This window comes from Xenopus tropicalis, chromosome 7, assembly GCF_000004195.4.
Source record: "Xenopus tropicalis strain Nigerian chromosome 7, UCB_Xtro_10.0, whole genome shotgun sequence".
NCBI classification, from domain to species: domain Eukaryota; kingdom Metazoa; phylum Chordata; class Amphibia; order Anura; family Pipidae; genus Xenopus; species Xenopus tropicalis.
The window spans coordinates 16,240,313-16,256,171 of NC_030683.2; the positions used below are offsets into that span (position 1 = coordinate 16,240,313).

At 42.8% G+C, this 15,859-nt stretch overlaps 1 protein-coding gene across 3 annotated transcripts in view; it reads right to left on the minus strand.

Annotated features, from left to right (window-relative positions):
• fam13c (family with sequence similarity 13 member C) overlaps positions 1–15,603 on the minus strand; it is a 112,709-nt gene extending 97,106 nt beyond the window's left edge. For all 3 annotated transcript variants that reach the window (XM_031906359.1, XM_031906358.1, XM_031906357.1), the window contains exon 1: positions 15,427–15,603. In XM_031906359.1, coding sequence (XP_031762219.1) covers positions 15,427–15,485 — 59 coding nt within the window. In that variant the 5' untranslated portion in view covers positions 15,486–15,603. The remainder of the gene's footprint in view (positions 1–15,426) is intronic.
• Positions 15,604–15,859: the final 256 nt, after the last annotated feature.

Genomic DNA, 15,859 nt, shown 5'->3' on the forward strand with positions numbered 1-15,859 from the left:
ATATTTCATTTGTGTACATTTCTTTCCCAGTTTTTTCCGTTTTGCCTGTAGCTTTGACAGCATTTCCCAGGGCTCTGACAGTCAGGCATCTGGCGAGTGAAGGCTAAGGTTAAATATAATATATTTTGTAGCACGGAGACAGCAATTTTACTTTTATCGAACTAATAAGAGAACAATTCAAGGCCGCTTGTCTGAATTATTGTTCTCTGGCATTGAAGGTCACTTGTTCTAATGATAGATTACAAGTACTAGGATCATAAATGCCAAGGAAATATTAATGCATACTATATCACTTGATTTTGCAACTCAGTGACAAATCAGAGGAAAATGCATTTATCAGCCCAAATTGCACTGCAGAATTGTGCTTAGTATAGAGTCATTTATATGCTGGCATTGCTTTATGGTATCTCTCTGTACAGGCTATGAGCAAACGTAGGGGGCTGTTCCTGCTGAATTGTCCTTAGTACAGGGGAATCCCTATGTGCCATAGTTTTATGGTATCTCTCTGTACAGACTATGAGCAAACTTAGGGGGCTGTTCCTGCTGAATTGTGCTTAGTACAGGGGAATCCCTATGCTGCCATAGCTTTATGGTATCTCTCTGTACAGGCTATGAGCAAACTTAGGGGGCTGTTCCTGCTGGATTGTGCTTAGTACAAGGGAATCCCTATGCTGCCATAGCTTTATGGTATCTCTCTGTACAGGCTATGAGCAAACTTAGGGGGCTGTTCCTGCTGAATTGTGCTTAGTACAGGGGAATCCCTATGCTGCTATAGCTTTATGGTATCACTCTGTACAGGCTATGAGCAAACTTAGGGGGCTGTTCCTGCTGGATTGTGCTTAGTACAAGGGAATCCCTATGTGCCATAGTTTTATGGTATCTCTCTGTACAGACTATGAGCAAACTTAGGGGGCTGTTCCTGCTGAATTGTGCTTAGTACAGGGGAATCCCTATGTTCCATAGTTTTATGGTATCTCTCTGTACAGGCTATGAGCAAACTTAGGGGGCTGTTCATAACATAAAAGTCTGAGAGAAGCTGCATCAATAATATGGGTGACTCTGTGTGACCCATATGAGTGTATCCAAAGCAGAATATGGTTCTTAGAGCTTGGGGTAAAAAAGGCCTCAGCGAAGTCCATGTGGATCAAGAAGACCCAGATTTCCAATCTGGCTCTAGCAGCAGAGCACATCTAGACCCAGGACACAAGTGAGCACTAAGGGGTGTGCTTTGGCACCCAATAGTGCTCTTAGGGTGAAGACACACTGGGCTACTAGTAGCAGCTACTTTTTCAAGGCTACTAAACCCCCAAAAATCCCCCCAATATTGAGAATTGCCTCTGCTAAAACTCACGTAGAGACAATTATCAGTAAATGATCAGCATTTTCTGTTTTAGTAGCCACGACAAGCTGCTACTAGTAGCTCCATGTGTCTTCACCCTTACACTTGCATCCGGGTCAAAGTAAATAACCTGTTGTGTACTTAAGAACCTCCAACACCCAACACAGTTCTTCTTCTCAGCACCACATATTACACCAGCTGCAATACTGGATGCTAAGTGTAAGGGGAATTTTAGGTGTCCGTGTTAGTGGTACCGTTACATCTCTAAAAGTGATACAACCCAGCTGCAAACAGTGACACAAACACTGATATAAATTTCAGGTTTTAGACCCTTTGGAAAACACTAGGATATGAGTCTAGCACCCAAGAGCCCTATCAGCGCTTCATTCTCTAACTTTGTAATTAATTTCATTGGCTGCCGTAAGGAACAACAAGCGCGGATGCTCAAATGTTTCATCAACTCTGAATTTGATTTTGTGATCATGTTTATTAATGTTCCGAATGGCGCAGCCGGAATTATATCATCTTTCTACAAACATTTTATGGTATAAATACTCCCGCAGGATTATTAACTACAGCTACTGCTCATTTCTAAGAATTCCACAGCCTCGTTCCTAAAGCTTCCCCGGCCGGCTGTGTTACCCATAAGGTGCCCACCCGTTGGTGCATATACGGATGTAGCGCTTAACTGTACTTTCCATCAGTCACAACATCCTTTGATCCCCAAACTGTTTTTGTTTGGATCAGTTAAGAAGGCGTTAGTGTTAAAGGGTAAGTTTGCAGCGAATATATACAGTATATTTAGAAACAGGGTTTAGAATACGCTCAGGTAGGGGCTCTATCTGTAGCTCTCTGGCTGAGCGAGGAGGTAGTTAGTAGGAATAGATGCCCCAGCTGAATAGATTTCCTGGGTGAAGGTTAAATCTGCTGCTGTAAGTCCTGTGCTGGGACAGCCGTGTATGTATTATTAATGTATTTTCTTCTCTGCACAATTCTACATTGCCATCTCCAGACACTTGGGGCCCATTCATAAAACCCACGAAGCACGATTGGAAAATATTATGAGTAACCACGAAAATTTCTGACATGCGAAAATGTCACAAATTCTTTTCTGGATCGTACGAAAATATTGTGGTTGTGATCCGAAAATCACAAACCGAACCGTAAACGGCACAAAGACCTTTCTGGCTTTGAAACTTCAATGTATGATTTGGGAAGCCTCCCATAGGGCTCAATGGCACTCTGCAGCTCCAACCCGGCCCAAGGAAAGCCTCCCATAGGGCTCAATAGCACTCTGCAGCTCCAACCCGGCCCAAGGAAAGTCTCCCATAGGGCTCAATGGCACTCTGCAGCTCCAACCCGGCCCAAGGAAAGTCTCCCATAGGGCTCAATGGCACTCTGCAGCTCCAACCCGGCCCAAGGAAAGTCTCCCATAGGGCTCAATGGCACTCTGCAGCTCCAACCCGGCCCAAGGAAAGTCTCCCATAGGGCTCAATGGCACTCTGCAGCTCCAACCCGGCCCAAGGAAAGTCTCCCATAGGGCTCAATGGCACTCTGCAGCTCCAACCCGGCCCAAGGAAAGTCTCCCATAGGGCTCAATGGCACTCTGCAGCTCCAACCCGGCCCAAGGAAAGTCTCCCATAGGGCTCAATGGCACTCTGCAGCTCCAACCCGGCCCAAGGAAAGTCTCCCATAGGGCTCAATGGCACTCTGCAGCTCCAACCCGGCCCAAGGAAAGTCTCCCATAGGGCTCAATGGCACTCTGCAGCTCCAACCCGGCCCAAGGAAAGTCTCCCATAGGGCTCAATGGCACTCTGCAGCTCCAACCCGGCCCAAGGAAAGTCTCCCATAGGGCTCAATGGCACTCTGCAGCTCCAACCCGGCCCAAGGAAAGTCTCCCATAGGGCTCAATGGCACTCTGCAGCTCCAACCCGGCCCAAGGAAAGTCTCCCATAGGGCTCAATGGCACTCTGCAGCTCCAACCTGGCCAAAACATTACGATACTGAAGCATAAATGAATTCCCAAATGGTTAAGGAAAACCACGATGGTTAAGTCATGGTATTTTAACGAAGATATTGTGGACATTACGAAAAGTTCTATAAATCTGAAAAATTGTCCATGGAATATTATGTATGATATTCAATGGACAACTTGCTTGAGGCCCCTTAAGCAAGAACCAATAATGTCCCTCAACATATCCAATTAACGACAGATCTTCAATTAAGTGAGGTGAGATTCTGATTGTTTTGAAAAACAAAAATTGAATGAAAAAATTGAATGAAAAATTGACAAATTGTTATACATTCTACAAGGTATAGCTGATGGTATATCAAGAGAAGAACATGGAAGGTCTTAGGAAAATAATATGTATGTATGGGAAATGGTGAAAGAATTAGGCTAGAACTGCTACCCTGTATGTTTATTCCTTTATGCTAATGTGCTAATGAATTCCCCTGACCCCCTAAGCTTAGCTGCTCAAGAGCAGCCCAAGCTTACTGAGCATGTACCGTGCCGCTGACACAAAATTGCCTAGCAAGAACAAAAGATAGGAAGCTGCGGTGGACAACTTTGAAGGATCATTCCTGTTATAGGGTTAATATGACTCAACTACACCAAGCCACAACAGCTAGAAGGCATAAAGGTTTACCCAACACTATCCTGCTGCCCTTAAGGGCAACCCATGGAAAACCTTCCAAAAAACCAAGCCAATAACCACTATAGCCCTTCCCTGCTAGTGATTCTGCTTATCAGCCCCCAAAGTGTCTCGCTTTCTGAAGATCCTTTATGTTAACACATCAGCTGTTCCAATGCACTTCATTTCCCCGACAGACTTCATTACAAGCGCCACGGCACACTTGCACAAACGAGAACTCTATCAGCATCACACTCGTGCATTCATTGGATCTAAATAGCACTCGCCAACGTGAATGAGTTAGGATTGCAAATGAGGGCAGCTGATTAGCCGATTCATCCGAGGAACCACCTGAGAAAGCAAATGCTGAGACTATGCAGCCGGTTAAGTAGCAGAGCTAGAGCAAATATTTGGTTATATAAAGAACCCAGCCGGGTATGGTCAGGAAAATACATAAATGACTATGGAAATGTTTCCATCAAGTCTTCTACAGGAGGTCCTTTTGGTTAGATGCCTTCACACGGTGACGGCTTTGTTGACAATACAGAAGGGCATAGGTACGTTACTTTGTGCTAGTGAGGGAAATTATGAATATGGGGCCATAGCAATCGCCTGTGGGAAGCTAATTGCACTATTACAGAGGCAGCGCCCCATACATGTGAGCTTTATTAGCAGTTTAGTCTATTTGTTATTGCCCAGGGCTTAGTAAACAGAGAATAATATGTAAAGTCTTGTGCTCATACTGTAGGCAAATGACATTTAAACGTATAGGTGTTTTCTACTGCACATGGGCCATTAAACACAGCAGCTAGAGGTTGGGCTCAGCCAGCGCAGAATCCAGAAAGAACCTGAGGACTAAACCATTAAGGCCAATATAATCGAAAATATTCCTCCAGATTTGTGCTTTTGAGTCAGAAGAAAAAGGCAAATCATTTAAAAACTATAAGAAATAAAAAATCAAGAGCCATTTAAAAGTTGCTAAGAACTGGCCAAACTGTAACATAATAAAAGTTAACTTAAAGGTAAACCAACTTTTTAAAAAAAAAATCGAAAGTTACTTTTTTATAGAAAAGTCAAATCTTTCCCCCTCAGGCACAGGCAGGGATTATTTCCACATCTATGTTTTCATAGCGTTGGTTTTCCCTGAGAAGGCTTTGGTGGTCAAGATCCAACATGTGCCTTCAGCCTGAATTTAGCCGAACGAGTATTGGTTATTGGTTTATCTAATTGTAGGGACCCATAGGGTTAATCTGCCCCTATAGTTACATAGTTAGTTACATAGTTACATAGGGTTGAAAAAAGACCAGTGTCCATCAAGTTCAACCCATCCAAGTAAACCCAGCACACCTAACCCACACCTACCAATCTATACACTCACATACATACACTATATATACAACCACTAGTACTAACTGTAGATATTAGTATCACAATAGCCTTGGATATTCTGATTGATCAAGAACTCATCCAGGCCCCTCTTAAAGGCATTAACAGAATCTGCCATTACCCCATCACTAGGAAGGGCATTCCATAACCTCACTGCCCTCACCGTGAAAAACCACCTACGCTGCTTCAAATGGAAGCTCCTTTCCTCTAATCTAAAGGGGTGGCCTCTGGTGCGCTGATTGTTTTTATGGGAAAAAAGAACATCCCCCAACTGCCTATAATCCTCTCTAATGTACTTGTACAGAGTAATCATGTCCCCTCGCAAGCGCCTCTTTTCCAGAGAAAACAACCCCAACCTTGACAGTCTCACCTCATAGTTAAAATCTTCCATCCCCTTTACCAGTTTAGTTGCAGTCTCTGCACTCTCTCCAGCTCATTAATATCCTTCTTAAGGACTGGAGCCCAAAACTGCACTGCATACTCAAGGTGAGGCCTTACCAGGGACCTATAAAGGGGCAAAATTATGTTCTCATCCCTTGAGTCAATGCCCTTTTTTATACAAGACAGCACTTTATTTGCTTTAGTAGCCACAGAATGACACTGCCTGGCATTAGACAACTTGTTATCAACAAAAACCCCCAGATCCTTCTCCATTAAGGATGCCCCCAACACACTACCATTCAGTAGATAGTTTGCGTTTATATTATTTCTACCAAAGTGCATAACTTTGCACTTATCAACATTGAACCTCATTTTCCAGTTTGCTGCCCAGTTATCTAATTTTGTCAAATCGCTCTGCAAAGCGGCAGCATCCTGCATGGAACTTATAGTTTTGCACAATTTAGTGTCATCATGGTTTTAAACCCTACCTCTTCCTGATTTCTGCTGTTACTGGGCAAAGACCCATGTATGAGTTTATAGAGCAGTAGCAGTTTATCTTAGTTGGGATCAAGTACAGGTACTGTTTTATTATTACAGAGAAAAGGGAATCATTTAACCATTAAATAAACCCAATAGGACTGTTCTGCCCCCAATAAGGGGTAATTATATCTTAGTTGGGATCAAGTACAGGTACTGTTTTATTATTACAGAGAAAAGGGAATCATTTAACCATTAAATAAACCCAATAGGGCTGTTCTGCCCCAATAAGGGGTAATTATATCTTAGTTGGGATCAAGTACAGGTACTGTTTTATTATTACAGAGAAAAGGGAATCATTTAACCATGAAATAAACCCAATAGGGCTGTTCTGCCCCCAATAAGGGGTAATTATATCTTAGTTGGGATCAAGTACAGGTACTGTTTTATTATTACAGAGAAAAGGGAATCATTTAACCATTAAATAAACCCAATAGGGCTGTTCTGCCCCAATAAGGGGTAATTATATCTTAGTTGGGATCAAGTACAAGTTTCTGTTTTATTATTACAGAGAAAAAGGAAATCAGTTTTAAAATTCTAAATTATTTGATTAAAATGGAGTCTATGGGAGACAGGCTTTCCGTAATTCGGAGCTTTCTGGATAACGGGTTTCTGGATAAGGGATCCCATATCTGTGTGTGTGTGTGTATATATATATATACACACCTAGCAATGCTAATTTTGGTGCCAAAATATATATATAAACGTGGGTGCCTACACTGCTTTGGTGTCCTTGACGAAGGTCCCAGTAAGGAACTGAAACGTTGGATAAATAAACCAAACTATTTGCATTGAAAAATGTCTTCTTGCCTGTTTATGAAAGCCCTGTGAGTGCCGCCATTTCTGCATACTATATATATATACTGTATACACACACACAAAAGGTACAAAAGATTAATGCTGTTTGACGTTGAGGATAATATCACATTCAGTACAGAACTTCCCGTAGCCCCGCTGCTGAGCTTTTAAAGCATTTTACATATTTTTAGATAATTATAACACAGTAGCAGTCCCGCTATGAATTCACTCAGCCGCCATTCCAATACATTTCTGCCGTTCGAATGGCAAATTTCTGTGCCCTGGAGCATAAGAAAACCCAGCGTGCGCCGTCCTCTTTTGATAACTCCCACGTTTTAAGCACTTTTCTAAAACTCCAATTTATTTTCCTCCTTTTGCTGACATGATACAATACAAACCGGCTGCTTTGACTGCAGGTTCCTTTCCGGGCGCGAAGGTAGAATTGGGTAAACACGCGGCTTAACTGCCAAAGCTTTACAAAATCCATTTAGAATAAATTATATTTTCTGTGCCGTATGTAGGGTTTTGAAAAGAAAATCCACTTTTAACTGCCTGCTGGAAAATGTGTCGAGATTTCGGTTTTCCCCAATGTAAATGTCCAAGCTTTAAAACTTTTCATTGTGACTAATGGAAAAGACAGAAGACTTTGATGAGGTTTCACGCCAGGGGCCATGACTGGACAAGAAACTAGAAGTTACTGACCCACTTGGAGCAAACTTAGTGGCATTCGCTAAGGTTCCTCCAATTGTAAGGAAGCAGGTCACCCAAATGTACAGGGAAATCATTGTGGTTCTGTGAATACAGGGCTGGACCGGCCTGCCCAAGCACCAGAGGGCCCTTTGTGAGCCCAAGCCAGCAGGTACCAGCATAGGTTAATTCTCATCAGCCTTTTCTTATTTCCACCTGTAATGTATGGCATTTCATCTCCATCTTTGGAAGGGTTGGCTTTGGATGTCATGATCTCTCATGGGGCCTAGAAGGCCCAGACCCACCCTTCGTTAGTTTGTTTCATTGTGGTTCAGCAGATCTGTAGGACAAAGGCAGTGACCATGTTTGCAAAGAGTTACAGGGTCATTTGCAACTATCTCCATCTGTGGAAGAGTTGGCCTTGAATGCCATGATCTCTAGTGGGGCCTAGAAGGCCCAGACCCAACCTTTGTGAGCTTGTTTCATTGATGTTCAGCAAATCTGTAGGACGAAGGCAGTGACCATGTTTGTAAAGAGTTATAGGGTCATTTGGAACTATCTCCATCTTTGGAAGAGTTAGCCTTAGATGTCATGATCTCCAGTGGGACCTAGAAGGCCCAGGCCCACCCTTTGTGAGTTTGTATTATTGTGGTTCAGCAGATCTGTAGGACAAAGGCAGTGACCATGTTTGTAAAGAGTTATAGGGTCATTTGCAACTATCTCCATCTTTGGAAGAGTTGGCCTTGAATGCCATGATCTCTGGTAGGGCCTAGAAGGCACAGGCCCACCCTTTGTGAGTTTGTTTAATTGTGGTTCAGCAGATCTGTAGGACGAAGGCAGTGACCATGTTTATAAAGAGTTATAGGGTTATTTGCAACTATCTCCATGTTTGGAAGAGTTGGCCTTGGGCCCTTGTGAGCCCAAGCCAGCAGGTACCAGTATAGGTTAATTCTCATCAGCCTTTTCTTATTTCCACCTGTAATGTATGGCATTCCATCTCCATCTTTGGAAGAGTTGGCTTTGGATGTCATGATTTCTGGTGGGGCCTAGAAGGCACAGGCCCACCCTTTATGAGTTTGTTTCATTGTGGTTCAGCAGATCTGTAGGACAAAGGCAATGACCATGTTTGCAAAGAGTTACAGGGTCATTTGCAACTATCTCCATCTTTGGAAGAGTTAGCCTTGAATGCCATGATCTCTAGTGGGATCTAGAAGGCCCAGACCCAACCTTTGTGAGCTTGTTTCATTGATGTTCAGCAGATCTGTAGGACGAAGGCAGTGACCATGTTTGTAAAGAGTTATAGGGTCATTTGCAACTATCTCCATCTTTGGAAGAGTTGGCCTTGAATGTCATGATCATTGGTGGGGCCTAGAAGGCACAGGCCCACCCTTTGTGAGTTTGATTCATTGTGGTTCAGCAGATCTGTAGGACAAAGGCAGTGACCATGTTTATAAAGAGTTATAGGGTCATTTGCAACTATCTCCATCTTTGGAAGAGTTGGCCTTGGATGTCAAGATCTCTAGTGGGACCAAAAAGGCCCAGACCCACCCTTTTTAAATGTGTTTCATTGTGGTTTAGCAGATCTGTAGGACAGAGGCAGTGACCATGTTTGTAAAAAGTTATAGGGTCATTTGCAACTATCTCCATCTTTGGAGTTGGCCTTGAATGCCATGATCTCTGGTAGGGCCTAGAATTGGTTCTCTTTCCCCCATCCAACGCCCACATTGTTCCGGAGGTATCTAGAAAGGTTACAATTCTTCCCAGGCCTGGTGCCTTGGGGTTATCCTTGATTCTGCCCTGTCCTTCACTGCTCATATAGAGTCACTTATCAAATCATGTCACTTTCACCTAAGAAATATTTCCAAAATATGATCATTTATAACCCAAGATGCTGCCAAAATTCTTATTCACTCTCTTATATATCAACTATATCTTTGGAAGTGTTGGCCTTGAATGTCATGATCTCCGGTGGGGCCTAGAGGGCACAAACCCACCCTTTGTGAGCTTGTTTCATTGTGGTTCAGCAGATCTGTAGGACAGATGAGACCATGTAAAGAGTTATAGGGTCATTAGCATCCACAATGCAAACTTGGCCGCACCATGAACGCAAGTTTTGGTAGTTGCATCCAAACATGCTTTCTAGATAGTTTTACTACATTCACCCTGGCTATTTTGATGAATTGTGCACAAGTGCGCCTGTTTATGCTGGGGAACCCTTAGGCCACCCTGGACATGGCCGTAGTTTCCCTCAGAAGAATGCATCAATAGGTACCCCACAGTGCTCCATCAGATGCACCTATTGATCCAACCCCACCATGTGTGCATTGTGTCCAAGTTGCAACTTCTAACGAATATTTGAATTACATTATTTTCAAAGATAATGCAGTAAATTGTTTCCAACCGCGGCAGAACTGACAGAGATCCTCAGCGCAGCAGGAAAGTACAATATTATTACGTGTGTAATGGAATCTTGCTGCTGGGTGCTGCTGCCGCCGGCTGGGAAACCGGAGCTCTGGCCAAACAAATATCAGTGCTGAAGCCTCTGTAGCTATCGCCTGCTCAAAATAAAATGCTCATTTAATAAGCTGCATATAAAGGGAAGATGATTCACGGTGAGGGATTTGAGTTGATCAACAGCTGCTAAAGCATCAGGCAATAAAACACTGCTGGATCACGTTCCGTTGCTGTATGGATGTTCCACGGGGAATGTTGCTGTATGTACAAGCCTATGAGTAATGAGTATTTCTGCCCAACAGACTTTCCCAAGTCCTTATAGCTCATTGCATACTATTTGAACTGAGGATGTTTATAATTGTTATAACTACCCAGTTTCAAGTTTAACTGAAACAAAAGTATGTTTGAAGCATCAAGGGAAGCTTATTGGTTGCACAGAACATTCTTTTTTTGCATATTTGCATGTATGTACCTGGGAACAACACTTTTTTGTTTTTTTCCTATGTGCAGGGCTTAAATGGCACATTGTGTGGGAGGTTTAAGCCATGTATTGACCAACTCCAGAACCCAAGAGGAACACTATAAAGGGCCATACACAGGGTGATTCAGCCATACATGGGCTAAATTGAGGGATAGCATACCATGGCCACCTTTCTATTGTTCTGTTAGCTTATGCAAAGAGTAGAAAGTAAAGAGGAGCCATAGGCAGATCAATACATAGTACATGCTAAAGCACTTTCAGGTGCCTGTCCCTAGCGTAGAAATGCAACCTACAGCGCTGGAGGGGGTCCATGGTGGGCTGCATCGCTAGCATCATCGGACTGGGAAGCCAGGGGCCCACCAGAAAACCTTAGACCCTAGGCCTGCTTTCCAAACTATTTTTCCTCCTTTCCTCGCCCAACCTCTTTATTCTCCTAGTCTTTTATTTACATGCTAGCATCTATTCTTCCATCTATTTCTCCTCTTTCTTCCCATTCAGAAATAGGGAATGACCATGAAACAGGCCAAATTGTCAGGAGCAGGAGGGCCCACTGACACCTGGGCCCACCGGGAGTTTTCCTGGTATCCTGGTGGGCCAGTCCAACACTGATCGCTAGTGTAGAGAGAGCAATTGCGATCCCTGCACTAGCAGAGGAGAATTTCCGTTTTAAAAACTGGAAATTCGGCTCTTAAAGTTACATGGAGCGGCTTCTTTGGTAAATTTGAGGCGCTGCCTACGACAGCTCTAAGTGACTGTGACCAGGGCTGGAACTAGGGGTACTCAGAGGTTGCACGTGTCTAGGGTGGTGTTGGTGGGGGGTGCTCTGGGCACATAACACTTCTGCCTGTGCACTTGGCCTGGCCATGCAGTCGCCTAAAAAGTACTTGCACTTTCTGGTGATTACCAAAGCAGGCAATGGTGGTAATTTCCTCCACTCTACTGCCATCTCCTAACTAGTGATGAGCAAAACTGCATTTTGTTTTAATGGAAAAGTCTGCAAAACCGTGGAAAAATTCTCAAAAGAGCAAAATCTCACCAAAATGTATTGGAGTCAGTGGGAAGGGGAAATTACATATTGGTTAAGGTGTTTTTAGCTCTGTAGTGACCGATACATTGCCCTCTCTTGTTAGAAAAGCTCCTTCCACTGTGCTACAACTGCTCTTCATGGAAACACAAGGCCCCCTGCTGGCCAATTTCTCCCAAACATGGTGCCCAGATAGCTCCCTATATCAGAGGTTCTCAACCTGTGGGTCGGGACCCCTTTGGGGGTGAAACAACCCTTTCACAGGGGTCGCCTAAGACCATAGGAAAACACATATTTCCGATGGTCTTAGGAATAATTTTATGGTTGGGGGTCGCCACAACATGAGGAACTGCATTAAAGGGTCACGGCATTAGGAGGGTTGAGAACCACTGCTCTAGATAGACAGGGAAAAGAGGGCTGGGGAGGGCTCCTATGGTGGATGTGCAAGCAAGGGGCACATAACAATGATGCTTGCAGGGATTTTTCTAGCAAAACAGAACACATGGCAACAAAATTCAAGTTCAAGAACATTTCGGCCTCGGGTGAAACCATCAATTTTGCCCCAGATTGTACAGGGGTGGAAACGTTTCTCCTACTCCTAAGTACCCATAACCACCTACCATGCCATTGCTTTAAAAATACATCCAAATACAAACATAGTCACCTCAACCCCTCGCTTGATGGCGACTTTTTGGGATAAAATTAGAGCGGCGCAGCTCTAAAATAAAACATGTTGATAGGAAAGGTGAGATTGTTATGAATAATGCGCCTTCCAGTATAAATTTAGTGCAAATTTCCACCCAAGCAGCATGAAAGCTGACATGCTATAGCGTGGGCGTGGGGCAGATTGTTTGTGCCAGGGCACATTCCCGAGGGGCACCTGTTGCTAGAAGTGTGGCTGCTGCTGTGCGGAGGTGGCATATTTCGGCTGGCAGGCAGGTATTAGCTTACTTGAAAACAAAATTCTGCCCCTTCCTGCCGCCCCAGCAGAGGTCTCACTGACCTTGTTTGTCTCGGGCGCAGATCCTCAGTCAGCACGGGCTTATTTTAACATTGAGCATGCAAGGAATTTCTTCCCAGCTATTTCCACTAAACAACATCTTTGCATATAGACGAGCGCCACCGCCGCTGAGTGCCTCCTCCTCGCCGCCAACTGCATTTACATGATTGATACTGACTGATCTCTGACAAAACACCATTTAAATTTGAAATAAATGCAGTATTAGATTTTTCTTTCTAAATTCAAATGGTGCATTAAAATACAGGCAAGGGGTGCAAGAGAACAGACTTCCCAGCAACAGCCGCTTAAAGGGCCAGAACACCATAATGGAAAGTTGCTTTCTGTTATGGTTGCCAACCAGCTGCTGGTTCACTAGTCTAGTGTCACCCAAACCTGGAAGTCTAAACCAACCATTCAGATTTTTTATTTCATCCATCTAACTGAACTAGACCAGTAAAAGCCAGCTATTGACTGGTTGATTTGGGTTAAACATCAGGGAAATAATAACTAAATGAAACTCTTTATTTGTATGTCCAAAAATTCCCCGAAAAATGTGACATTCAATAACTTAACTATTTGCACCCAGGTCCGGCCTGCACCCGTGCCTCTGGGTGCAGTTTTTGTCATGGATTCACATCAGAGTGAGCATCCAGAGGGCCCCTAGGGGGTGAGGTCCTGGGTGCAATCACCCTGCAGCTCCTGTATTCCACCCTGCACCTAATATTGCTGTAATTTGTTTTTTTTTTTTTTTTATTTCTGCTAACACACTACATTTTTAATAATTCCAAATGGGAATAGTGGTATCTGGCACAAACCATCCGTCACTGAGAAATTTACATCAGGAAGGAAAGGGGATATGCAATGGAAAAATCACATAAAGCATACTTTCTATTTGCTGATATGGCTTTTTTTTATTAATTGTAGCCAAAATATCCCGGAACTTAATTATACAAATTTATCTTAAGAGCTCGTTAGGAGCCAGAAATGATGCCATCCTGACAGTTCTGTGGCAATTTGGGCCAAATTTGAATTTTGGGCAAAATGCTACATTTTGGGAAAAAAACATGCCAAAATGTATTGGAAATTGCACTTTGCACATTGCACTTGCATTCAGAAATTAGCCCTGTAGCCCTGTATGGGTATGGGACCCATTATCCAGAAAGCTCAGAATAATGGGAAGGCCATCTCCTATAGACTCCATTTTAAAAAAAAAGGTTCAATTTGGGCACAAAACATGCCAAAATGTATTGGAAATGGCACTTTGCACACTGCAGTTGCATTCAGAAATTAGCCCTGTATGGGTATGAGACCCATTATTCAGAGACCCTTTATCCGGAAAGCTCAGAATAATGGGAAGGCCATCTCCCATAGACTCCATTTTAATAAAATGCAATATTTTGCCCACAAAACATGCCAAAATGTTTTGGAAATTGCACTTTGCACACTGCACTTGCATTCAGAAATTAGCCCTTTATGGGTTTATTCAGAGACCCTTTATCCAGAAAGCTCAAAATAATGGGAAGGCCATCTCCCACAGACTCCATTTTAATAAAATAATTCAAAGTCATTAAGCAGCATGAATCAATGTTTGGTTAATGTCATGTTTAAATGGTTTTTCAGTAGACTTAAGCTATGGAAATCTAAATTATGGAAAAGATCCCTAATCTGGAAAACCCCAGGTCCTGAGCATTCTGGATAACAGGTCCCATACCTGTATACTGGAAGTCACACATTTTAGGCTGCAACAAATACTTTAAACCAGCAGACAACCAAATGATCGATATTTATTATTATTATTTATTATTATAATTATTTCATTAGGTTCTTACATCTTTAAAAGTTTGTATTTATTGTACAGCGCTGTGGAATAAATGTTAATAATGATAAATTAATTTTAAAAATATCTCAGTGCTGTTTTTGCATTTTCTCCCCCTTATAGGGAATGAAGAGATTGTGCAAGATGAAACGGCAACACAAATCCCAGTTACGTTTCTTTTAAAGTTGACATCAAAGTCCTCTATAAATAGAGAATCTAAAAGCTAAAGCAGAAATTGCATCTAAGCAGCAGCGTCGTGCAACATTTTCATTAAAACTATAAACAGGAAAAACTGGAAAAATCTTTAGACTTCTATCTAATAAGTAAGTAGAGCTTTATTGTCATCCCAACAATATATTGTATATTAGTATATAAAAGTAAACAAGTACACAGTGGGATGAAATATCGTCCTCCTGGATCAAAAAGGTGCAATACACAAGATATATCCATAACTATAATAAAATAAATCAATAAAATAAAGAAATACAATATAATAATATACAATAAAATGAAAAATGATATATACACGGTGGAGAATAGTGCAACATAGAGCTGTGCAACACAAGATCAGTGCATTGGGGGAATGGCTAAATGAACAGTGCAATACAAAAATAGTGCAATATTACAAATATTATTAAACCTCAACACTTTGAAAGTAGTAGTTTTTATCAGTAATTAACAGCCCGGGACGTGGAGACAAAACGCTCTAAACTGGACCACAACAGGGTGTGTGAGATTCTAAGCAACTTGTTGCAAAGGGAGGTGTGTTTGATCAGGCAACTGAACTTTCTGCCCCATAGCCATTGATACAAGGTGACTAAATCATGGACGTCACCCCATGAGGCATTTGCTAAAGCCAATAATAAGTCATTATCATCACATAAATATACCTTGTTGATAAATGCTGTGGTTCACAAGGCGCCACACAGTGCTCAGTTTCTATGGCCATTCCTTTGCAGAAGGGTCTGGCACAACCAGTACCATTTGGGCAGAGGAGCGCGGGATCTCTGAATGCACACAAGCAGCAGATGTTCTCAGCTGAAGGTTCATTCCTAGTCTGGTTTAACAGGTTCCTCAGCCGAGCAAGAACATACTCATCTGGATTTCATTGTCAGGTGGTTTGCGGAGTCACGGGAATGACATGTGTAGGGAGTACTGGGCATGCCTGTCCTGCTCACTGTAATTAGAGAGGCAGCCAAGGAACAAAAATGACTGACGAAGACACCATCCAGCAATGCCGAAGCTAACAGAGCCTGACTGTCACGTTATAACTAGGGGTGCATGGAAACATGAATTCCGTTTGGGGGTTCAGCCAAATCCCAA